General features: G+C 37.0%; 2 protein-coding genes across 2 annotated transcripts in view; one reads left to right on the top strand and one right to left on the bottom strand.

Moving 5' to 3' along the window:
* Window positions 1–26,855, top strand: part of SLC25A21 (solute carrier family 25 member 21) — a 765,710-nt gene that overhangs the window by 276,567 nt on the left and 462,288 nt on the right. The gene's annotated exons all lie outside the window — the stretch shown is intronic.
* LOC118844815 (general transcription factor IIE subunit 2-like) lies at window positions 3,063–3,938 on the bottom strand. The gene has a single exon (XM_036752804.1). It carries the CDS (start codon window positions 3,936–3,938, stop codon window positions 3,063–3,065), a length of 876 nt encoding a protein of 291 aa, XP_036608699.1.

Genomic DNA, 26,855 nt, shown 5'->3' on the forward strand with positions numbered 1-26,855 from the left:
AAGTGCATAATTGTTGAACCCAGATTACTGCCTACAATATTTCTTTAGTATCTTATAGGGTGGAATTGGTTTGAATCCATGTGGACACTGAAGATTTTCTGTAGATGTAGAAATGTGAAAACTTCAATGTATGTATTCCTTTTATAACACCCATCACTTTCTCAGAAAATGTCAGCCTCATTCTGATAAAGCCCAAATACACATAAATCCATCAATAAGCATGCAATAAGCACTATGTGCCAGATACTATTCTTGGTGTTTAGTATACAAAAACAAAAGTAAAAAATCTCTGTCACTGAGGACCACACAGCCTAATTAGGGAAGATAACATATATGCATATAGATATATACATGGTAGGTCCAAGGGGATTTGTGGGGGAAAGACACCAATATCTGGGGGATCAGTCAGGGAAGGCTTCAGGTGTAGCTTCAGGTGCAAAAGGTGGTATTGGAATTGAGTCCTGAAGAAAATTAGGAATTTTAGTAGGTGGAGGTAAGGAAGGTGTGCATTCCAGGCATTAGAGAGCCAGCACAAAGGTGTGGAGCTGAAAGATGGAGTGCCATGGGAATGACATGTATGAGGAACAGAAGATCCAATTTAACTGGTAGTATATATGAAGGAAATAGTGTGCTAGAAGGCTTTAAAGGTAGGCTAGGGTCAAGTTGTGAAGGACTTTAAATATCCAACAAGGAAGTTATATTTAATCCTAGCAGTAATCAAGAACCATTCAAATTTATTAAGTATGAGGAAAGATGACATAGGTCACTCAACTTACAGTCATGAAGACCTGGATTAAAAATTTTCCTCAAAAACTTATTATTTGTGTCACCCTGGGCAAGTCAACCTCGCTATGCCTCATTTTCCTCTTCTGTAAAAGGAAGGCATTAGGAACAATGAAGTCTAAGTTTACTTCCAGCTCTAAATCTATGAATCTTTGATCATATGAGGTCATTCAACCTCTTAGTGCTCTAGGGAAGTCTTAACATGGATAAAGGTAGTTTCCTGATCCCAGAGTTCCCGATACCAATGGAATCATATCTCCAGTCTTCTGATATGGTTAGATCTTGCCTAATGAAGACTGCCATCTTTGATGAAGATACTGTGTAGAGCAGAGGGACTTGAGGCAAGGAGACCAATTGAGAGACTTCTGCAATAGTCCAGGTGAGAGAATATAATAATCTGAACTAAGGTTGTGGTTGTGAAGGTAGAGAACAAGAGATAGGTTTGAGATATTACAGACATAGAATTAAGAAGAATTAGTCATTGGTTGAATATAGAGGATGAGGGAAAGGGGGAGAGTGAAGAACAGATGACTGAGTTTGAAGAACTAGTTACCAGAAGGATGGTTTCCTATACATAAGTAGGAAAATTAAGAGTGGGTCTTGTGGAGAGAGAAAATAATGAGTTCCACTTTAGAAATGTTGAGTTTGACATGGTCATAAGATATTCAAGTTGAGGTGTCTAGTAGACAGACTCAACATCTTTAATCTTTAGTCACAGAGGAGGAAGGGAGAGAATTTGGAACTGAAAATTAAATAAAATGGAATTTTAAAAATACTATAGTACTTTAGTCACATGACTACTACAAGATTCAAATGGTTTTTCTTCAGGGGTATACAGATATGCCCTTGAGAAACTTCTTATTTTAACATGAGTTAAGGACTTCCTGCCATCCATGGAAGCTCTGACTTAAAAAGTATGCTAATCTTTTAACAATTAAACATTGTCGTATATCTATAGGTAACCCTTCTTAGCCCATTATGGTTTCAAACTGTCTAAACAAACTTTTTTTTCAGAGGGAGGTTTAGAGATCATTTTTCAAATATTCTTCCTAACTCTCTTCACAAGGAATTTTGGAATGATCAACTGTTTCTGGCAATTTGCAGAAAACAGACTGGGTCTTGTCTGCCTCTTCACACCTGTTAGTGATCACCCTGCGTTGCTCCATATCCTTTATAGTACTGTCGAATGCTCTTAAAATATGTTTATCTTTATACTCAGGGTCAATTCCTTGCAATAAAAATCCTCAGCTTGTGTCTGTTCTCATTACTAAATATCATGTTTTCAGTCATTGGTGAGTTCAAATTATAGTTAAAAGTAAATTACACAAAGCAGTGATGGGAATGCAAATAATTAAAGTCCTAGGACTCTCTTTATATGTTGATAAGCAGTATATACCTAAGCAATAAAAATCAAATAGGACATGCAAAAGCAATGTGTCTAATGCAACACATAATTACGAAGTAATATTACTAATATCAGGCTAAAGGCAGCAGCCAATAACAACATAGCTTATATTACTATATGCAACAATACGTAATATCAATGGAAATAATGTACAATTAGTCAAAGGCACAATGAACTTAAAATTGCATAGGATATACTGAATTGGTCAGAAGAAAGGAAATTATAGGAAGAAAATAATGTTACATCTTACATTTGAAAGAATAATTTTATTGAAGACACAATATAAAAGATTAAAAAGAAAAAAATAATTTTAGTGGAATTTTAGGAAATCCAATTAACAGAAATTATCTTCCAACTAAAAAATTGTAGGAAACAATCCCCACTTTCACAAAATATCAAAATTAAGCTTCCATGGGAAATTCTTTTCCCCACTGAACACAAAAACAGTTGAGATCCTGGAGGGACAATATTTTTTTTTTTCACTGAAAGTAGTTTTTATTTATTTATTTATTTTTTAGTTCTACAATGATTTTATTATAAATAGATTCTCTGAGAATAAACACACATTGCATTCAGTGCTATCTACAAACTTTCTCTAATAACAGAAGGGAGACATGGAACCATAAGCAGAAGCAGAGTTAAACGTCAGATGACGACGACAGGGGCAGGCACCTCTTTCTCCAGATGAGCGAAACCAAGGGAAATGCCAATCAAAGCAAGGCCGGGAGGAGGCTGGTATCTCGCCACTTGGTTCTGTAAACAGAGCCATTTCCTCTCCACAGTCAGAGTGAAGGGGCCACCCTCCAGCTGACACCAGCTTAAGCATCCTCAGTTGAGATCCTTCGCGAATGCAGCTGATCAGAAGGGAAAGCACTCACTGTTTGCCCGGAGCAATGTGAGAATAATCCTTCAAGACCCTACCCAAGTGCTCATTGTGAGTCTTGAATCTCCGTTTCTTCTGTGAGACAGGTTTCTTCCTTCGCTGAATGGGAGCCACTTTCTTCGGTCCAGACTCCTGCATGGAAGAAATACCCTGTTGCTTGAGATACTCTTCAACTTTCTCCTCATGCATAGAATCCACAGTAGCGCTCCTCCAAAGTTTTTGAAATTCTTCATCCACGGTGAACTGACAGCTCTTATCACTGAAAAAAAGGATCTTCTTCTTGTCAGGACGTGTGACAAAGATGATCTGGTCCCCTAAGGCTTTGATGGCTTTCTGGGCATTGGGCAGTCCCTCCTCAACGTCTTCTAGGAGGATTCCTCCCAAGCGTCTCTGGTCATGCTTGTCTAGAAGCCGAAGTAAGGCCTTCTTATCTTTCAGGTTGTACTTGGGCTTGAAGGTGTACTTCCCATCGACTACTTCAATTTTGGGGTTGTTGACTAGCCCCTCAGACATCAGCCATTGTTTCTGCTTCAATCCTATGTCCAAATGCTGAGTTTCATCCAAAATTTCTTCTAAAGTCAGTGGGTGTGTGTCGCCTCTCTGGTGTTGGTTCTTCGTGTAATTTACAATCTTTGCAAGAACTCCAAATTTGTATCCTGAGCCTCCGGAAAGGGCTTTGAAGTTAAAGGATCCATTACTGTGATCTGAATTTTGTTTTGAGCCTGACGATTCTCCCTGCTCAACCTTGGCTTTCTTCTTCTTGGAAGATGAGGATGACTTAGAAAGTACTGGATGTTTTTCTCCTGACGGATTGGAGAGGGCTCGTTTCTTGAAGAGCTCAAGTTCTTTTAACAAGCTTGGATCCATAATGCTGCTCGAGGGGAGGGGGGAGGGGCAGGAGCCACCTTGAAGTGGCCCAGCCATGGCAGCCCCTGCTTCATTCCGTCTTGGGCTGGCCTGGCCCTTCCTGTCCCGTCAGCACCTGCACTTGCCCGCTGGCTCGGCTTGGGGTCTCAGTTCTTGAAGGGCAGAAGTGACAGATCAGCCCATGCTTTGAGCTTAGTCATCTGCCCAACATCTAGATTCAGCCCGGGAGCTCAGAACAAAGGCTGTCCCAGGGTCACATTCACCACCACTGCTGCTCCAACAGAAAAAAGGGATCTTCAAGCTGTCTTCTCTCCTCTTATAGAGTTTTTGACATCGTCAAGCTTCGCCTGAATGACCAGAGCCCAGGCTCTGGCGATTGGTTCTTGAGTTGACCCCTCCCCTTAGGACCCTGCAAGGTTCACATCCACATAGATTAGGTTAACATCCAATAGGACATGGCTCTGGAGTTAACACCTCCCCTTAGCCAGCCCCATGAATCTTCGCAAAGAGGCTGACTTAAACCCACGTGGTCTAAAAGCCTCTGCTGTCCCAGACATGTAAACTAGGCCCTCTCTGGAGTTAGGCCTACCTTGGGCCCCATTTTAGTTGCCAGTCCACACCCACTAAGGTTTTACACCTAATAGGGCTCTGGGCCTGGGGCCCAGCACCCAGCAAGGCTCAATGAAATACACTGAGTCACTCAAAGAAAACAAAGGCCATTTTGCTTACCAACACACTCCATCCCTCACAATGTTCTAGGAGACACAATCCAATCATAATTTAAATTAAATTATGTATCCTAGAACATTGTGATCCAATTACGCAGGAAACTAAAACATATCATTCACAATAAAGCAAAACATATCATTCAGTGACATTCCCAAATATTGGTTTACAATTCAAATGTGAGCCACCCTTAGGTCCCAGCAAGATAATCTCTTCAATCAATCATTCCCAAAATACTTGTTAATAATTCAAATGTCCACCCCTAGATCTTTGTATCCATTACATAGGATCAATATTATAACAATAAAACAATACAGCAAGGATAATACAGAATAAGTGCACAGAACAGTATCATCATTCACCCCCACTTGAACAATTGGGGCTCAAAATCTTGGGGTAAGGGGTAAAGGTCTCATTTTCCATAGCTTCTTCTTGCTGAAATTGGACGTAGAGCTGTCCCTGCCCCAAGGGTCCCATTCCAGAGGTCATTTCTTTAGTGAGCTGGCAGGAATTCCAAGAATGCTACGTGCTTAGGCAGTCATCTGAAAGTGTAGGGTGCTTAAGCCTAAAGGAGACAGAACTAGCAACAAGGTTAACCAAAACAAAGAACAAATAGAGTAGGCAAGTATGGGCTATTATCCTTCAAATAAAATCATCTCCAGTTTGGTTGAGATTCCAGTTGTTCAAAGATCCAATATCAGAGCCAAACTCAGGTGGGAAATGTTTCTTTTCAAAAGGAACACCAAGAGGATCCCATCCTAGATAGAGACTAAGATTGTCCTCCCAGCCTTTCCCCAGATGTACAAGGGAACACAATGGGAAAACTAAACTAAGAGGATCCCATCCTAGATAGAGACTAGGATTGATCTCAAGGATTTTTTCCCCAGATACAAACTTTCATCCATTAATCACACAAGATCACCTTCCCTGTGAGTGGCTTGTGGCATTTATCAGCGTCAGCCATACTTGTGGAGTCCATGAATCTATTATTATAGTCCTATTTATTGTAAAATATACAAAGGGCATTTTTTCACAGGGGATAATAATCACTTGAACTATCCTATTATTTCTACAAAATTGTACAGGTTTTTCGCCCTTTCAGCACAGTCCTCCGGGGCCAGGCTTATCAGCTTAAGCCCTGGGAAGAAGGGATTATCTCCTGCTCTGGGCCCCTGGGAAACCTCGCCCAGCGCTTCCACCCACCTGTTTTCCTTCAGGCCTTCCTTGCTCCTGAGGCTTCCACAGAACCATAGCCACCCCAAGTGCAAAGAGCAGTCCCAAAACAGGGAAACATTCAACCAACCCAGCACCACAAAACACCATGCTTTCCTGTTAAAGGCATATCCTGACCACGACTACGCCATTTATTTCAACAATCCGGCTAGCAACTTCTGTGGGGATGTAAGATCCACCCACAGCCAGCACCCAGAAGGCTGCCAGCATTCTGGGAAAGCACAGGTTCTTTTGATCTGCTTAACCAAGGAAAGCGAGGTGAAGGGATTGACAAGCTTACTTTAATCCAGCATACAGACAGCATTCAGTTAGTTCAGGGGAGCATACAGACAGCATTCAATTAGTTCAGGGGAAAAAGCCAGCACCCTGAACTTCAGAACAAATACAAACAAATTACAATTCTCTTCCCCCAGTGTTGCTCTCCAGCACTGTTGCTCTTCAGCAATGGTCTCAGGGGGACAATATTTTTATGAGCACTTGGAGCTTGGTAGGCTATTTGGTATTTATAGTGGGCTGGTCCCTTTTGGTCCCTCTACTCTCAATCAACTAATTAATCAATAGGTAGTTTTAAGTGCTTAATGTGTGCTAGGTACCACGGGGTAGCAATGTATCCCTATACAGGTATATGCAAAATAGTTATAAGGTGCTTTAGGGTGAGAACAACTAGAAGCTATGGGGTGAGGAAAGACTTTGTGTCAGATTTGGTCTAAGCCTTGAAGGAACATAGGGATTTCAACAGGTGGAGGTGAGGAGGTGTTGGGGACAGCCAAAGCAAAGGAGATGGAGTGTCACATGAAGGACAAATAAGACTGAGGAGTAGTATGTAATTATACTGCAAAGATGATATGGGGCTAGGTGGCAGAGGACTTTAAAAGACAAAAGAATTGATCCTAGAGATAATAGAGTCACTGGACTTTATTCAATAGGGAATTGGTATGATGAGAAATGCACTTTAGGAAACGTATTTTGGGAGCTACGTGGAGAATAGATTGGAATGGGGAGACATTTCTCTTTTTTTGAGTCTTCACCCAATCAACATATCACTGATACTGGGAAAAATGACTGGTACATCTATTGGTTGGTTCTAAGTCCTCTCACCCCAGGCTGCTTATGGGTCAAATGTCTTTTCCTCATTTATTCTGGTGGTCCAGGTACTCCAGGAATTCAAGCCAGTAAAAAAAGAGAAAATGCCAGGAGAACAGATGCCAGAAAGCTCTTGCGTTAAAGCTGTGTTTCTTTTTGAAAGTGATGCTGGGAGCATGACTAAGCATGATTTTGATAGCTTCCTTTTACAGGAGAGGTAAGTCTGTTCCGCTTGGCATTTCTGACTTATTTGGTACTTTAAGACCTGAAAAAATGCAAGGAAAGAAGGTATCAATTGTACAGGAGAAGGATATTGTGCAAGAATTGCACAAGTTATTATATAAGTAATTTTATAAACAACACAAGTTGCTATTATTCATTGGTAAAGGTAGTATCCATGATGGGAATTCTATTCACATTGAAATCAACAGGTACAGCTTCCCTTACCCCTCCCACACCATCCGCTTCCAGCCCCCCCCAAAACAAACAAAAAAACAACTCTACATCTTAAGACAGCTTTAATTTAATGCGTGTATTTCCTCTTATTTGTTGAACTTATATTCAAAGTCAGCAAATGATTTTTATACATAAAATGCATTTCTGACATTTTCTCTTAATTAACGTTTCCGTTCTATTCCCTCCCTATCCCCCAAAGTGCACAACCACTGGGTCTTAACTTTCACAGTATTCTCAGACCCACTTATTTCCCTCTTATACTTTTCTAATCAAGGATTTCCTTTTAAGTGAGAAGTGAGAAGGAACTATTGATGCTATTTGCCTAACTGAAATCCTGAGAGAATTGCAGTTGTTCAAGCAGCCTCATCCAAAAAGCATGCAGATTTGTTTCAATTTAGGAATATTTAATGTTAAAATATTTTCTTCCATTTATTCAAAAATATTTGTTGACCTATATAATGTCCTAGGTGTTATGGGGGAAATAGATTAATAAAATATAATCCTTACCCCATAAGGATGTTGTTATAATTTAGTAGGACCCACCTTTACTACTGTGTTCAATTCTTAGGGTGCCAGGGTTAATCTTTGGAAGGGTACCTTTGGTGTGTTTGTTATTTACACAAAACAGTTACAATGATACTGTTGACTCTTAAGCATGGAATATTTACTAACCAGTAAGGCAAAAGCAATAATAAATATAATATTTTCTCAATTCAATAGAAAAAAAGCAGGGATATTTGAAATGTCCCAACCATGCATAAATCCAGATGCCTCTTTCCCATAAATGCAAGGAGTGTCTGTAGCAGGGAGAGGGCATAACGTTACAGAAACCTAGCAGTGAGGGACAAGAGGAAAACCCATGTGATTAACGGTACTCCTGACTTAAGAGTTTGATGTTCTTGATTGCTTTGGAATAGTCTGCATCACATATTATCTCCCAGGAACAATCACTTTTCTACTAGCTGCTTCTTTTTTGTCCTCGCAGGCATATTGCAGGGAAAAATGGCTTCTTTGCTACTTACGGGCTGCTGAAGCAGTCAGTATTAAGCTATTATGATGATGAGGAATTCCTCCAATTTGGAGAACTGCAAAGCTCCTCAGATATGCTTTGGGGCTCAATGGAATTTCTTCCTTTCATGCTGTAAATATTAACAGAATCATGAAGCCTTTCCACAGACAGCTCTTCAGACACCAGGGAGATTTTTTTCCTCCAATGCAAAACTTCTCCAATAAACACAGCCCACTGCAAAGCAGATATAAAGCATCTTTGCTCCTTCATTTTTCTCTCTCAAGCCATGGAGGGTGGTGAAGTGCAACATGCTCAAGATCCTGAAATATTTCTCCTCTCTCAGATTGTTAGATGGTTCTAAAGCCCAGCAGTTCTTCACACAGGAGGAGGATTCTGGTTTTTTTTTTTCCAATCAGCTTTCTTCCAATCAGATAGCTCCTTAAATCAGCTGAAAACTGGCCTGTCACTGTGCTCAGCTCCTCTCAGGTTCTGCATTTTGTCTTGTGCAAGCAGCTCTTCTTACTTTCTGTGTCTTTACTTCGGCTTCTGACTTCTCACCCATCTGCCACAGCTATCAATACTTCAAATCAGAGCCTTGTATTTGATGACTCATTTCTTCCTTATGATTTAATTTGAAAAGTATGTCTTTTTGTCAGGCATGATGCAATAATTTTTCCGTAGTTCTCCCTGAGAGTTATTTGATTTACAATTTCTCAATTTTAGCCTTCAAAATTCTGAAAAAAGTCACATACAAATTAGCTGATAGACAATAGTTTGCTGTGATTATCTCTACCTTAGCCAGTATTCTTGTCTCTGAGTTGCTTTCAGATCTCAATACAAGCAGTTCTCACTTTACCTAAGTGGACTGTTCTGCCGACCTCCATTTAGTAATGCACATTTACCCAGCACCTAAGGAAGGAAGGGAGAGAGGGAGGCAGGAAGGGAGGCAGAAGGCCCTCTTGGAGGGAGAGGGCTGGCACATTAGTTGAAAAACATTTTGGGATGGGGGAGAGAGAAGCTAGAGTAGGAGGAGCAACACTTGGGGGCTTGGCTTGAATGGGTGGGGTGGGCAGATACAAGCCCTGGGTGGTGAAGGACACACATACAGTGTACCAGATGGGTATGTAGATGGAATAAAGCAAAAGTTTTCTCTCTCTGGAGGTCTTAAGCCGAGCCCCCTCAATTTGGTGGTAATGATCTCCATGACTGTTCTGCTTTCACTTGGAGGGTTTTTCTTTATGGTGGGTGGGTTGGGAGGCTGAAGAATCCCAAGCTGAGGGGCAGAAGTAGGAAGAGAGAGAGAGGGAGAGGGAAAGGGAGAGAGAGAAAGAAGGAGAGAGAGACAGAGACAGAGAGAAACAGAGAGAGAGACAGAAGCAGGAGGAGGAGAGGGAGAGAGCATATAATACTGTACAGTAAAAGTAACAGATTTTTTGGGAGGGGGTGGAAAATGCAGATTTCTTTCAGTATTCTTCAAGTAAAGTTGAATTAGTGTAATGTGAATTTATTTAAAGCGAGAATTGTCTATACATTTATCTGAGAGGAAGGTTTTTCTCAGGTCCTCTCTTCCCTCATTTTCTTCTCTAGCTGATTTTACCAGTCAGTGTTCCTTACGTAATTTTCTTTTTGCTTGTTTCAGTGGCCAAAACTTGTTACATAACAAAAGGGTAGTACATAGCTAATAGTTAACAAAAGGAGGTGTAAGCATTGGTTCAGCTGAGCATGGCTTTCTTGAGCTGACCATGCTGCTGATCAGTAAATCAGAAACCTGAGGCAGGACCTCCTAACTCAGTGCAATGGCTTTTTCCCCCCTCAGGTGACCATGAAGCTTGAAGCCCAAACCTTAGTCCACTGAACTAAGTCTCAATGACAGTTTTAAAATCTTTTAAAGGAAAACCTACCCTAACTTTCTTGTATAGGGCCTTTGGAAAAGCTAGCAAGAACAGAAATACAGGAATTCCCTTTCAATACCTTGGAGGACACTCACCTCTATATCACCGTAGTCTTTGGGGAAAGACTCAGCCTTAACTTATTTTCTACCTAGCAGTGTTTCTGCTAAGTTCACATACAAATGTAGCATTGCTCTTGGATGTGTCCTTGTCTCAGTCACAGATGGACTGGGTCTATTTTTACTTTGAGGATTCACTTCTGGACTAGCTGGCCACAAAACCTTCTGTGATCTTCCCTTCTGGTAGCACTGTCTCCTTACCTATTGAAGCTCACTGCGTTTAAACCATTTTGACTCTCCTTCATCTCCAAGCTACCAAAAATGGACAGAACAGAGACAGAAACAATAGTAGGCTATGCACTTTTAGCTTCATACTGGCTTAGGCTGAGAGAAACTCAAATATCCTTTTTCTGCCTAACGGCCCTTAGCAGCTCATCAAGGACCATATCTCAAATACCGATATTCTCAAATATCAGCAAGTCTAGAAAAAGCTGGAGCCAAGGGAGCAGAATCTGGCTGAGTATTGCCTTTTTGAATGTGGCCTTGTTCCAGCTCTAGAGCCAATCAAAGAGGCTTAGAACTATCATCCTATGGCTAGCTGACTAGCACCAGTTAAAGAATGTTTGTACATGCTCCAAATCTCTCCAAGGCATTTCTATTACATGACATCATGCCTTTTCAAAAATAGATTCCCCAGTCCTTTCCATAATGGGGCAAGCATGCCTGCTCACCAATCCCTTGTTACATCAACATGACATACAGTAAAAATTTATAAATGTTCATTGATTGATTGTTTGGGGTCTTTATTTGATTCCAGCTGACTTACTATTTCTATGTTATCTCATTTCTATTTCTATTTTGTCTGAGCAGGTGGAGGTAATTACAGAATGCAAATTAGTAATGTTCCCCACCAATTGCTGGTAGTTAATAGGCATTAGTAATTAGTTCAGATAAAATTATGCTTCCATACTCCAAATGAATCTATGATCTTATTAATATGCTTTCTCTGTCTGTTCAGTTCATAACCCATTCATACCCTCTCAGCCTATGCTAACAGAAAGCAATATAAAATTAGTTATTTCCTTTCCCTGGAAGCTGTTCTGATAAAGATACAGTACCTATACTTCAGTAACATATTTGAATTTTTAGTGAATTGGAAACCTGAGATTGATGACTACGTGTATATATTAAAATTTTTAACCATAATTTGGTATATTTTTTTCTCTCCTGAGAGTTTTGTTAATAAAAATTCAGTGACCAAAAGAGCTATACAAAAGCAATGATATGAATCATTTTCACTAAATATATACTCTATTATTTCAACTTTATAGAAACCCACTTGGCCTTATGCCTAAGATTACTAGAGACATGGGATTTTCACATATGTTTCTGAACAATCTCTGCCCCTTTGCAAGCAACCAAGAATTATTCCCACTACCCCACCCTGTTCCCTTTACTTGTTAAGACACTTCAAGTGTAGTTTCAGCTCCATGACCGTATCTATCGAAGCACTGAGCCATCAGATGTCTCATATACCAATATACCACTTATGATGGAGGAACAGCAATTCATAAGTGGCTTTTCTACCTATTACATACATTTAGATCATATTTATGAGTTGACTCATCAGTTATTTAGCTGTTGGTTATCATACAGCTGACATTTGTACAATGCTTTAAGGTTTGCAGAGCACTTTAAATGTATTATTTCTTTTGATTCTCACAACCACCCTATGATGCAGGCAGGGTATGATTATCCTTGTTTGGTAGCTAAGTAAATAACAGTTGAGAGGCTTAAGCGACTTGCCCATGATTGTATATCTAGGAAGTGATAGAGTAGACCCTTTAAGTACAACACTTTTTCTGCAACATTGTACTTCTAATAAGATGATAATAATGATGACACTAAAAACAAGCTTGTGATTTCATTTCCTGTAAGGTTCAGTTAGATTCACTATGGTCCACAGGCATGATTATACCTCTAATCTGTAGTCACCCATATATATGCAGCAATATCATTAGGGTAACTACTTGGGGAATTTTTTAAAGGCTAAAATTCATTGACCACTCAATAAAAAGGACATTGATTTTATTTGTCAAACTGAGGAAATTAAAAGCAAATTTTTAAAATTAAAATTTACTTAAAAACACAAAATTTTTGAGATATGATGTTGCTGGGCACACATGACACAAGCAGTACACATGCTCAAGATCACATCTCATAAATTGCTTCCCTTGATTACAAGGAGGAACAGGGAGATAAGGGATTATGGATAGGTTTAGACAAATTCATCATCATGACTAGAAAAAAAGATCTAAAGGACATTAAGAGTGAATTAATAGCATTATCTTTACATATTAAAATCATCTTTTTTAGCACCTATTTTGTACCAAAATTAATTTTCTCTCAAATTTGGCTGATTAAAATAAATAAGAATTGGAGAATTTTTCAGCACTTAAGGGAATAGCAGATGCACTTATGAATACTCATTGATCCATGTATTATTCATTATTTCTGACTGCCTTTTTTCTATTGTCCCAGATTGTTAACTAAAATTAAAAAAAATAATGTTATGTAAAAGCTGGAGGTTCTCACAAACTAGCAACTACTTAATTATGGAGAATGAATTATATACTCTATTATAGCCCTGTACAACCTGTGGCCTGCAGGCCACTTTGCTAAAGGATTTCTTCTAAATTTTCCTTTACATTTTTCATGGGCTGCCCGAAATCCTTTGGCATGCTGCAAGTGGCCCATGGGCTACAGGTTGTACAGGCCTAATCTATTATATTGCCTTAGAATGGCCCCACATTTCATTGCTTATGCATTAATAAGTATACAATAAAATACCAGATGCCCAAATGAAACCTTTTGTTAGATACATCTCCCTGAGAGAGAATCCACTTTATGGGTGGATGGCATAGCATCATCTCTTACTGATGGTATAGTTTGGAAAAGATAACATCACTGAAAACTTTAATTTCTCATACTGTTGAGCCTGCTTAGTTTTGTCAGGTGGTATGACTTGGACCCAACACTAAGCTGTAGCTCAAGAGACAAAGCAGTCAAAAAAACTTGGAAAAGGCTCCATGGGTCAGTGAAATTTACTGTGGGCAGCTGCTGCTTCAAAGCAGCTTTCTGTGCAGAAGCCCATTAAGAAGTAGTAGGTTATGTTCCTGCAGTTTTCCTTAACTTGATGGATGACTCCCCAAAAGAAAAAGAACTTCCTGTACCAAGGAGATGGTTTTCCCTAGCTGCTTCACCTGGATTCCCAGTTTCTCACAACATCTCTCTAATATAGGTCATACCCAGTGAATTCTCTGCCACACTGTGTCTAATAATGGACTGAATTTTAAGGGCGACACTCTATGTCAGTAGTGTAGCTTGTCAATCAATAGGATCTTCTATTCATGGAAGAGGTGTACAGCTGTGTTGTATGCTGAGAGAGCAAAAAGGTCATGAGGGACAAGAAAAAGTTATAAATTAAAAGCAAAAGAAGTGGCTTTCAAGTTTGTTTGACCTTTCCTTGTCTTTAAAAATATTTTCTCTTTACTTCATGGTAACATGACTGCAATTGAAAGTTGACTTTGTAAAACTTTAGAGTAGTAGAAACTTGCTGCTAACTCAATCTCACTGCTTCCTTTCAGAAGCACGTTATGTATAAAAGGATGACATTGTAGTGAACTTTTAAGAGTAAAGCTCAATTTGCTTATTTTTTTTGATACAATTCAATTCAACAGAAATCTGTTAAGTGTCTACCAGAAGAAAAGCCCTATGCCATGGGGATAGGAGAGTGAAACTAAACACAATCCCAGCCCTGAAAGAATTTGTAACTTATAAGGTAACATTTAAACACATAAATATGACACAACACAAGTGCAAAGCAGAAAATTGGACAAAGGACTATAAGAAAACTGGGAGCAGAAGATGGTATTATGAACTGAAAAATTAGAAGAGGTTTCTTATAGGAGATAGCACTTGAACTGGAACTTGAAAGAAGATAAAGATTTCAATAGGAGATGTGAAGGATTCTACATCCCAGACATGGGACAAAGTTTGGAATTATCTATACCAAATATTTGTGACAATATTATATAAAATGATAAAATATTGGAAAAGAACTCATGTGTCAGTGGCCAAAAATAGTTGGTATAGAAATGTACCATTAAGACATTTTCTCAGTTCAGTCACTATTGTGAGCCTGTTTAGGGTGAAAGTTGATAATGAGATATATTGCGTTATTTTTTATATGAAATGAAAAGGGGACCTATTTAAAGTATAAAAAACAAGGACAAAGCAAAAATCATTTGAGTAAATTAAAATAACAAATTACTGTTTTTAAATGTTTATTATCATAGAAACACAAAATTGGGAGAACCTTAGAAGCCATTCAGCCCAATCCCTTATCAAATGCACAAATCTTGTCTATGATAATCACCAACAACAGACATTCATCTGATCTCTGTTTGACTACCAGTGACAGGAAAATCATTGTCTCATGAGGTAATATTCATATTTATAGCTTATTATAATATTTATGTTGAGACAGCTTATTAGGAAGTATTTAAACTGAGTCAAATTCTTTATGTAATTTTCATCAATTGGTCCTGCCCTTTCTATATGATAGCCCTTCAGATATTTTAAGACAACTGTCTTGTCCACATTAAGTGTTCTATATGCCCAAGTCTTTATATCCTATATATTCCTTATATATCATTTTTTTCCTAGCCCTTTCCTCATCTTGGTCATTGCCTCCTAGTTGTGCCCCAGCATGGGCCTCTGAAAATGTGGTATATTTATTCCTTTGCATTCAAAACTTAAACTCTCAATTTTTAGCTTTATTCTCATCATTGTTATATTAACCTCTGAGAGTGACAATGTGGTATAACAGAAAGGACATTTAGAAACATGAGTTTGAATCAGAGCTCTGCCACCTGCCTGCGTGTTGCCATAGGCAAGTTATGTCTCTTCAACCTTCTTAACCTCAATTTCCTCATGTATAATGGGAATAGCTATACTTGTGCCCCACCTAACTCACATGGGGGTGAGTTTTCTTTGACGGAGATTTTCTTTGTGAAAAATGCTGTGCAAACCTTATAGCAGTAAATAAATGAATTATTATTATTATCAGAAGTCTGCCCTCTTTTTAGTTATTTTCTTCTACGAATTACTGGTTACCTCCTCCCCCATTATTCTTTCTTTTATGTAACAATTGATGCTTTATATGTTCACATTTGCATTTGGTTGTGTATCATCAGTGTACACCTTGGTGTCTGCTTCTGTAAAGACTGAGTTAAGTGACTCCTGAAGCATATGCCAGGATGAGTGCTTCTGCAGAACTCTCTTCTTACATACCCGGGCCCCAAGATGTGGCTACTTCTTTCAACCAATCCTAATACATTTCATCATCTGATATCATCCAGTGGCTTAAAGCACTTTACTCCTTCTCAAGTTGATCAACTAGGTTGTTAAACCTAGTTTATGGCTCTAATTGATAGCTTGGTTCAGTAGAGGCAACTAGGTATTTTCATACTTATCTTATACCTCTATAGCTCAGTCCAAGAGGCATTTTTACCCTATAGAGTTATGAGGAGTTAGGACATTTTGTTATCTACATTAAATTGGGATTAGGGTATGGGACACACTTTTCTTTCAACTCAAAAAAATTTGGCTTAACCATTATTACAGAAAAGAATAAGTGAATAAGGAATAATTTTTGCCCACATTATGCTATGCATTTGAATGGGCTCCCTACAGAGTTTGTCTATCAGAACATTTATCTGGGATATGCAGTCCTAGATATATGGGTTATATTGACCCTCTTCTCCAATTGGTGGCTTCCTTCTGGGTCTTCCATTTTGGCAATAGTCTTAGGCCATCCATGCTTCATTCTCCTTGTGCCTCTGCTTCTGATGCCATGGACTTTGATGCCATGTCCCTACATGGTTATCTTTTCTAATCTTCACCCACCCTGTTTTTTAGCTCCTTTTAATATGTTGTCTTCCTTCATTGGAAAGTAAGCTCCTTGTGGGAAGGTACCATCAGGTATTACCTTTCTTTTTTCTCATATTTGTATCCCCTATCCACTTAGCATAGTGTCTGGTACGTGGTAAGTGTGTAATAAGTGCTAGTCACTTGTTTGCCTGCAAAATATTTGTTTGATTCCAATGAGATGAGACATGCAAAGCACATCCAAAACCACTTATGTTTTATGTAGTTCTTACCCTTAAGTAGTATTATGTTTCTAAATAGAATGAAAAATTTTCCGACTTTTTCTAAATTGAGTAAGATCCTACTGGAATAAAAAAAAAGAATGAAGTACAGAATGAAGCATAATCAGAAGCTATAGAATTGCTTCAATCAGTCAGTCAGCCAAACAGTGAACTGTAAGTTAACAAACATTTGCTAGGTGCTTACTATGCATTGAGGTGGCATGCTAAGTTCTGGGGATATCAAGAAAGGCAAAAACACGGTCTCATTCCCTGCCTTCAAGGAGTTCATATTATAATGGGGGAAACAAAATGTAAATAACTACGTACATACCAGCTGTATGGATACAGTGTAGATGGAAGGTGGGTAAAGCATAGGGGAAGACAGGGAGGAAATAACCCCCTGCAGAAGGTAGATAAGACTGGAGAAGAGGTTAGATATGTGGGGTTAGTGTGAAGGAGGATATCTCAAGATATCTAAAAATAAGGAAGATACAAAATAACCTGAAAAGACCAAATGATATTTATACACACACCCCCAGAAGTGATCACAAAACTACCAATAACTATCAAACCACATATTGGTTTTCTTGATGAAAATGTACCAAATTAACAGATTAACTTTCTTAAATGTTACTTTATAGCAGAACACACATATCTACAGTCTGACTGAAAAGTTCAAACAATACAAGATATTCCTGGGCTTGTTGTTTGCTGATTATAAAATAGCTTTTGATTTCGTAGAGTGAAATCCAGATTCAAAGAGTTTTATCTAACAAAGTATCTCCCTTGTAGAAGTTAAGATTATAACAGAAAAGCTTTGTTCAATAATCATCTGATTAGTAATACTAAATGAGGCCTGAAGCAAGATATTTGTTTCCATACGTGTTTGCTACTATTATGCTGATAATAATGACCCTTATATAGGGAAGGGGTTCTTAACCTAAGGTCTATGAACTTTTTAAACTCACTGATATAATTAGTTTCCTTTGTGATCCTATATATATTATTTCATGCATTTTAAAACATTATTCTGAAAAGGGGTAGCAAAAATAATAATAATAAAAAGGCTTCATCAGCTGCCGGAGTTCTAGTTCTATCAGTGTCTGGGACTGGAGTCAGGAAAACCTGAGTTCAAATTCGGCCTCAGATGCTAAATTTCTGTGTGATTCAAAGCAAGCCTCTTAGTCTCTATTTGCTTCAGTTTTTTCAGCTGTAAAATGATAAAAATAAAGGTACCTGTCTCTTGGAGTTGTTGTAAGGATCAAATGAGAAAATATTTCTAAAAGACAGCACACTGGGAAGGGGGACATAGCACCTACTATGTGTCAGGAACAAAGTAAGGTCTCAGAGCTAGTCTGAGGCTGGATTTGAACTCATTTTCCTGACTCAGGAGTCTAATAACTGCAACACCTATCTGCCTAGACACATAGTAGGTGTTATATAAATGCTAATACCCTTCCCTTCTGTTCTGCTTTGTAATTAACCCTGGACATTGTGCTTTTGACACAATAGCCAGGAGACTTTGTCAACTTTTAGCAATGGCATTTACCAAGATGGCATGGTAAGAACAGTTGATATAATATATTATCCCCCCAAAGTCTGGGCCACAATCTCTCACAAATACAAGCAAGTCTATGGGAAGAGTGGGCACAGATTTATAGTGTGATGGTAGTGGGACACACATGGGGTAACACAATTCCTCATGCTTTGTGACCTGGAAGTCCTTAGCATTCTTCTCTGGTGCAAGGGGTCATACCTTGAAGCAATTCCCTGCCTCCTTCCCCCCAGTAACTTTTTCTGCATCTGTTTGTCGTTGGTGTGTCACTACCCTCAAATGGATGTTTTGTCTCCAGTTACTCTGATCCCAGCTGGGTGCACTGTCTGCTACTGGGCCAGTCTCTCATGACATGAACTTAATGGGAGGAGGGGGAGGAATATTTATTCTTAAAAAACGCAGAAATAAAAACACAATAAAATAGAGCAATGAAACACATGTGTATGGTAGAAAATCCAGCACTCATCTGAAAAATAACTAGGTAAAGTTGGAGTTGTTGTATAGTCATTTTCAGTCATGTCCAAATCTTTGTGACCCTTTTTTGAGGTTTTATGGGCAAAGATCCTAGAATAGTTTGCCATTTTCTTCTCCAGTTCATTTTATAGATGAGGAATTGAGGCAAACAGGGTTAACTGGCTTGTCCAGGGTCACACAGCTAGCAAGTGTCTGAGGCTTAATTTGAACTCAGATCTTTCTGACTCCGGGACCAGAACTGCATCCATTGTGCCACTTAGCTACCCCACAAAGCTGTAGCAGTGAACTCAGTCTGGCTTCATCTCTTCATGATGAAATGTTTTGAGTTATCCTAGTATCAATATAAGCACACTATATCCGTCATTGCTGGCAGAACATGCAATGACATACAAATCATTCACACAAATAATTAACACAGCACTGTAGGTCTTCTGACTCTCAGTAGTTTTTCCACTGTTACCTTCAGTGAAAATTGTACGGCAATAGAGCTAGTAGATGCCTTTGGGATTGTTGAAGGTCCAACTTTGCCTGGTAAAGCCCCATATAGTATGTTCCAGTCAATCAAGGGACAATGAGCATACCTAACTACTGGTTAATCCTTCCATTAAAGAATAAAAATGTACTCTTCTCTGTTCATATGCTGGCAGAAGACAAAGCTATTATATTACTTTTACAAATAACATTTTACAACACAAATTCTCCCATTGACATTGTCAATGATGTATGCCTTCTTTTGCTGAACACATTGTTTAGAATCTCTACAGTCTTGGGAGGGCCATTTTATGTTTTCTTTTCACATGCTCTAGTAACATTTTTGCATGACTTTAGGGAATATAACAGGAAAAAGAGGAAATTTTAAAAATAGAACCTACTTAATGGCACTTTCTGTTATGTTTTCTTTAACTTCTTTAATGCACTGTGGGGGGAAATGTGCTAACCTTTTGTGGAGAATGGAGGCCTATTTTATAACACCCAAACTGTGGAAAATATTTTTGAACCCTTTGTGTTTTTCTCAAGGTTTTAAACTATTTGTGGAATAATAATATAAAAGCTCAAGCGCTGCCAGTTCAAATCTCATAGTAACTTCTGTGCTAAAAACAAGCTAACGTTACTAGTATCAATGGGGCTAGCCTTATGGCAAAAAGAGACTAGCTGATCAATTTTCTTTGTTTTGTCTATTACTTGCACCCCAAATTCTGGGAACAAGAAGAGCTATAGAATGATAGGGGTTGTTAGAAGATTTTTCTTTTCTTTTTTTTGCATGATATCAAAAGCTTATGTCATTACTTTAACATGTTAATAATATTATTGAGAAAGACATCATGGTTAAGGATTTTTAGATGTGGTGTTTGGCCACATCGATTTTTGAAATTCTCTTAAAGGTGTCTGTGTTCTATATGTCTAGATATTTTTTAAAATAGATACTTATCTGTATAAGAAGTACAGTAATTCCTATTTGTCAGGTACACCAGTTTCCAATTTGATTCTGAGACTCTTTGGTAATACATCGCTTCAAAATGTTATGCCATTAGGGAATGCTCAGAACCCAGAAAACAGGAAATTTGGCAACAGGGTTCTTAAACTTATTTAAAGTTATTGCACATAATCATAATCATAATCATAAACAGTCATGCATGATTTATCACTGGTAACTCTTGCCAAAGGTATCCAGAAGCAATTTTGAGTGCATAATCTTCAAGCAGGAGCATAAAACTTCATTATTAAATGTGCTGTAACCCCAGCCCAAACCCAGAAAACACATTATAATATATACTATATTCACCACCATTAAATATGTGCACACTCAATAAGTGCTATGGTCCTCTCATAAACTCAACCAACATTGCTCAGATGCTGTAATATGATAGGGATAGGGATTATACCTGTGGTTTCATTGGTATAGACAATACAGTCCTGGATGAGTAACTTCCATCTATCAATACGAGTTGATGCCTTCAATGCAAATTATATTTTTAAAGAATTTTCTAGAGCACTAAAATGTTGAGTGATTTAACTCACATCTACACACACAGTGTCAGAGGCATGATCTAAACCCAGGTCTTCCTGCCTCCAAGGTTCATTCTTTATCTAAGATGTAATGCTGCTTCTTCAAGAGCAGTGAAAGAATTGGATGTGTAGTCAGTGAATATGCAATGCCTTTAAGCATATGATATAATATGATGGAGGATGGCTTCTCCATTCACAAAGGAAAGACTAAGTTGGTGAAGAATGTCTATTGCCAAGATTTCAATCTTTGATTCAAATATTTGAATGGATACCTTACAGAGATCGCCTATTCATGTATATGTATATGCTTATGTATATGTATATATGAATATATTGTTTACCCCAGAGATAGATATCTATCTATACATATATAATACTCACATATGCATATGTGTGTGTGTGTAGAGCTAGCTAGATATCTTTGGGATTGGCAGGTAGTACATTTGGACAATGAATTGGTCTCAAAGTTGAAAAGGAGGAGGAGAGCGAGGTTACATTGCTTTTGGCAAATTTCAAAATTCTTTTACTGACCCCAAGTATTGGGGAATGGATCCTGTTCTTATCAGCTTGAATTTGTCTTTAATATATCTTCTAAATCAGATCATCATCAGGGAAAGGAAGGGGGAAGAGAAGAGAATAATCATTTATTAAATACTTACTGTGAGCCAGACACTGAGTAAAGCCCTGAATGTTATCTAATATGATCTTTGCAAAAACCCTGTGAGGTAGGAGATAATTAATATTCTAATTTTATACTTAAGGAAACTGTGACTTGCCCAGAGGCAAACATCTAGTAAGAGTCCAAGGCTGTATTTGAAGTAGGGTCTCTCTCACTTCATGTCCAGCACTTTATCTACTCTACCACCTTGCCTTGCTGTCTAGCTCTTATCAGAGAAACTTGTTGCAAAGATTTTTTTGCAGTCATTGTTTCTATTCTAGTTTTGTTGCTCTGGTTTTATTTGTGCAAAACTATTTCTATTTTATATACTCAACATTTTAATTTTAACTCTGAAATCCTCTCTATCCTCACCATGGGGTGTGATATTTATACTTAATTGTTAACAGAATGATTTCCAGTTTTCTCAGTGGGTTTTATCAAAAAGTAAGTCAATTGTCTGATACTTGGGGCCTGTGGATTTATGGATCTCTTGGTTACTTTATTCATTTGCTTTTGTATGCTGGTATATAATCTGTTCCACCAATCAGTCTCTCTGTTTTTAGCTACTACTGGTTAGTTTTATTAATTACTTTTACATAGCTTAGTTTGAGATTTGGTTTTGGCACATATCCTTCCTACTTTTTTCATTATTTCCCTGAGTATCAGTTTTTTTTTCAAAGTTTACTCTCTAGAATTCTCTAAGTAAACCATTACATCACCTAATAATAGTGGTAATTTTATTTCCTTTTTGCTTATGCTTATTCCCTCAATTTCATTTTCTTCTTTTGTTGCAACAATGACCATTTCTAGCATCATATTAACTCATATCCTTGTTTTACTCCTGATTTTATTGGAAAAACTTCTATTCTCCCCTACCCCCTATTGAATAGAATACTAGCTCTAGGCTGTAGATAAGAGACCATTACCATAGTAAGGAAAGATCAAGTTATCTTTATGGTTTTTAGTTAATTAGTTTTTCTTTTACCAAAATGCACATTCTATTTTTATCAAAAGTTTTTTTTCTTTATTTATTGAAATAAGCATGTGAATCTTGTTATAATTAATATGGTCTATTATGTTCATAGTTTTTCTAATTGAACCAATACTGCATTCCTTATATGGGTCCAACCTGATCATAGCAACTTTTCTTTTTGGTATGTTCTGTAGCCTGGTGTTATGCTGGATACAGACTGTTCTAACTAGTAAGAGTTGATTATTAATTTTTTACTGGAGAGCATTTACACCTTCAAAATTAGCAAACACTACAAATCAGAACTTGATTTATTATTTCGACCATTGTCTGGACTTATGAAAATAATGGAGAAAGTGTTAATAATGCAGATTAAACTTAAAAATATAGGTAGTGGATTTTCAGAAAATTAGTTGTTAAAAATTTATTAGTACACTCTTGTAGCTTCTTTACTAGTATTTTACTTGAATTCTTTGCATGAATATTAGTCTACATATATTTTTTCTCTGGCTTGCCTCTCCCTGATTGACTAAGACTGAGAGGAGTTTGTTGTAATATCTTATTTTCCTGTTTTTTTCAAGTGTTTTATGCAATATTAGAATAAGTTATTCTTTGAATTTTTGGTAGAATTTACTTTTACTTTACATGGTCTCATTATTTTAAATATTTGAATTCTTTATAGTCTATTTTTTTCTAAAACTGAATTTTAAAATTCTTTTTCTATTAATATAAGTATTCAATATTTTTGTAGATACTCATCTATTTAATGTGAGTTGTCAGTTTTACTGACTTGTTAATCAAAAAAGTTTCTAATAATTTCCTTTATTTCTTTTTTATTTGCTATGAATTTTCCTTGTCCATTTTTTTGATTCTGGTAATTTGGTTTTCCTCTTACTTAAAAAAAATCAAATTAGTGAATGATTTTCTATTTTCTTTTATAGAAGTATTCCTAATTTTCTTTGTTGATTCAGTGCTTTTTATCTCAATTTTTAATTTTTTTTGATTTTCAGATAACTTATTTTATGTTCAATTGAGTTTTTTAATTTCTTGATTTTCCAGGATTTAAAAAAAAATTGCATATACAATTCATTGATCTGATTTTTCTCTATTTAGTGAAAGCATTTTGAGATATAAATTTTTCCTTTGTAAATTGCTTTGACTATATCACCTAAATATTGGTATATTATCTCCTTGTCATTTTTTCTGATGATCTATTATTTCCATGATTTAGTCTTTGCTCAACCAATTCTTCAGAATTAAGTTAATTAGCATCCAATTAATTGTAACCCTTTCTCCAAAAGTCTTTTACTTATGGTCAATAAAGAATGTGTTTGATATTTCTGTTCTTCTGAATATTTTCATGAAGTTTTATGTCTTAATACATGCACTGGTGAAAAAATATATATAGTCCTTTCAATTCCCATTCAAATATTGCCTGTACTCTATCTTAGTGAACTTTTCAAAAATTCTATTCAGACCCTTCTTTTTTTACATGTTAGATTTGTTTGGATCTGAAAGGGATGCTTTAAGGTCCTCAATTATCATAGTTTTACTGTTTGTTTATTTGTCCCTGTAATTCATTTAACTTTTTCATTAAATATTTAGATGTGATGATATTAGATGAGTATATGCTAAATCCTGGTATTAATTCATTGTGAATTCATTGATATCTATTAATCAAGTTTGTTTTTGCTGTTTCCTTGTCTTAAATCATAATTGCTACCCCTACTTTTTTTTTTACTTCAGCTAAAGCATAATAAAATTTACTCTATCCCTTTATTTTCACTTTGTGTGAATTTTTTTTTCAAATATGTTTCTTGCAAGCAACACATATTGGGATTATGCTTTCTAATCCATTCTTCTGTCCTCTTTCATTTTATGGGTAAGTTCACCCCATTCTCATTCACAGTTATGATTTTTAATTGTGTATTTCCCTCCATCTTATTCTTACCTTTTCCCCTCTCTTTGTACCCCCTTCCCTTTTTACAAAGTAGAGTGGTGAGAGAGAACTCATTTTCTCTGCTTGATGCATTCTGCTTTTGCTCCTCTGTCTTTTTTTCTTCCCCTGGCCCAGACTCAAGTGACGGGTTCTTATTCTTTCATTCTTTCCTTTCAAATTTCCCCTCACAATTCCCTCTCTGAGGTTAGAATTTGTTTTACTTATGATTTACTTATAATCTCTCTCTGAATCTTTCATCCTTATTTTAGCTCTCTTCACTGCTAGTTTTTTTTTTTTTACTAATTCCCTCTTGAGTTAATATGAATATTCACTAAAATGTGTGTGTGTCTGTGTGTGTGTGTGTTCTAGAAAGTCAGGCTCAAGTGACTCACACTCCCCCTACAAATTCCCTATTGTTTTTATGATCTATTTTTTGTTGTAGTAGGAGAGAGAGCTGAGTTGTACTGCTTCATCTTATTTTGCCACTTTTTACTGGCTTCTAAATATCTACTTTACAAATAAGTTGGATTTTAAAGTTTGTTACATTGGTTATTTGGAATTTTGAAAAAAAATTTTAGTGTCATGTATTTAAACAGGTTTTCCCGTGCTAAGTTTGGAACTTAAACTCAGTTTATAACACCATTCTTGTGAGAAAATATAATTTACAGCATGCAGTGACAAGATAATATATTTCCCCATAGCCACACCAACCAGAGCAAGAAGGAAATTCCAGAATATTTCTCATGCCCTGTGTTATCAAGGTAGTTTCTTGGGAGGCACATTGTTTTATGAATGAATGAAAAGCAAACTTCATCTAGAATCAGGTGAAACTGGTTTGAATCTGGGCTCTGATACTTAGTAGCTGGATATGTGATGATGGACAAATTGTTTAATCTCTCAGTTTCCTCATTTGTTACATGACAATACCTTGATTGCATACCTCACTGGGTTCTTATAGAGAAAATGCTGAACTGAATATAAATGAGAACTTTTTATTAAGAGGGATTAGTTACCTTCTTCTTATCTCCCCTAGCAGTGTGTTTTTAAGAGTTTCAATGGTTGTGACGCTTAAGCCATCATATCACTTTAGTCTATGTTAGTTTTGCTTTTCCCTTCTCATTACCAAAAGGTGAGAATTACACAGGGGAAAAATGACTCCCTGTTTTTGATGGCTAGGAGAACAGAATCACCACTGCTGTTTGGATAGGTGTTTCCCACTGACTCTCTTGCTTGTCTTGGCTATGACTACATTCCCTGCTGCTGAGCAGTATGTCAGAAAATAACCTCCTCAACTAAAATTTCTTCCTTTAGGGAGAATGATCAACCCTTCTGCCTTCTCCTTCCCACCTACTTTGAGCACACAGAGATTTGTGAATGGGTCTAGGGTGTGGGAGGAAAGGAATAGCTTAGCATGCTGGGGCAGAGAAGTCAGAAGGAAAAAAAAGGGTGCTGTTGAGGATAGAAGAGACACAAGTTAAGTCCAAGAGAATATAATTGGAATAATAAGAAGTCAGATTTCAGTGACCCTTCGGAGCTTACAAAGTATTTTCTTATCATCAATTCCTGAAGTTGTAAACTTTTGAGAGTAGAGACTAGGGCAATTTAAAAAATCTTTCAAATCCCTCATGCCTTGTAGAGTGTCTTGCATGTAATAGGTACTAAAATATATTTAATTTGTCATTTCCATTTTATATATTAAAAAACTGAGGCTGAATAGTCATATTACATGCCCAGAGTCACATAGCTATTAAGCGCTAAACTGAGTTCAAACAAGATCATTGGGGCAGCTAAGGTGGTGCAGCGAATAAATTGCCTGGCCATCTTGATGAGTTCAAATGTGGTCTCAGAGAATTCTTAGCTCTGTGTGTGACCTTGGGCAAGTCACTTAACCCTGTTTGCCTCAGGTCTTCATCTATAAAATGAGCTGGAGATAGAGTGGTAGAAAGGATATTGATCTTAGAGTCAGAAAAAATGAATTTGAGTCCCAGTTCTACTATTTGCTAGTTGTGTGATTTGCAAGTCACTCAATCAGTCTCCGTATTTATAAGAGGCACCTATCTACTTTGCCAATTTTGTCTCTCAAGTATTATATAATTTTAGACTTTTTTCTTTAGAGTTCATCTAGTTATTCAGTTATTTTAAAAATCTGTCAATTTTCTCATCCCTTTCCTGATTTTCTTATTTCCCTTATGAATTCTAAAAAGGTTTTCTTGTTACAAACATGTCTCAAGAGTATCCTTAGGTTCTATAGTTTAATGAGGTATAGAAATGGAAAGACTGAGTTTCATAGGCATAGAGTTTAATTTGATAGGGATAAGAATGACTGTGTATGTATGTATGTATATATATGTAAGTATATGCATTATATAAAATCATTTAGCTAATAAAAATTAACAGTACCTCAGTTTTTAATCTACAAATAAAGATTTAGGATGTTGTCCTAGCTAAAATAAATATTCAAAAAGGACCCCTTCCTTTCTGATATCTCATTATCATATTGAGATGTTATTTTATTGTGAAGTTTATTGAACATCAATAAAGAAGTAGTTTGGGCAACAGACAGTTTCTTTTAGCTAGGATCGTTATATCATAAATTGTAAAATCTATGCCTAGAAGAATAAGCAAAGTTGCATCAGAAATAGGTAAA

This window comes from Trichosurus vulpecula, chromosome 3 (genome assembly GCF_011100635.1).
Source record: "Trichosurus vulpecula isolate mTriVul1 chromosome 3, mTriVul1.pri, whole genome shotgun sequence".
Classification (NCBI taxonomy): Eukaryota; Metazoa; Chordata; class Mammalia; order Diprotodontia; family Phalangeridae; genus Trichosurus; species Trichosurus vulpecula.

Excerpts from the sequence above, each read along its gene's own strand:
- LOC118844815 (XM_036752804.1), bottom strand. The coding sequence starts at position 3,938 with ATGGATCCAAGCTTGTTAAAAGAACTTGAGCTCTTCAAGAAACGAGCC.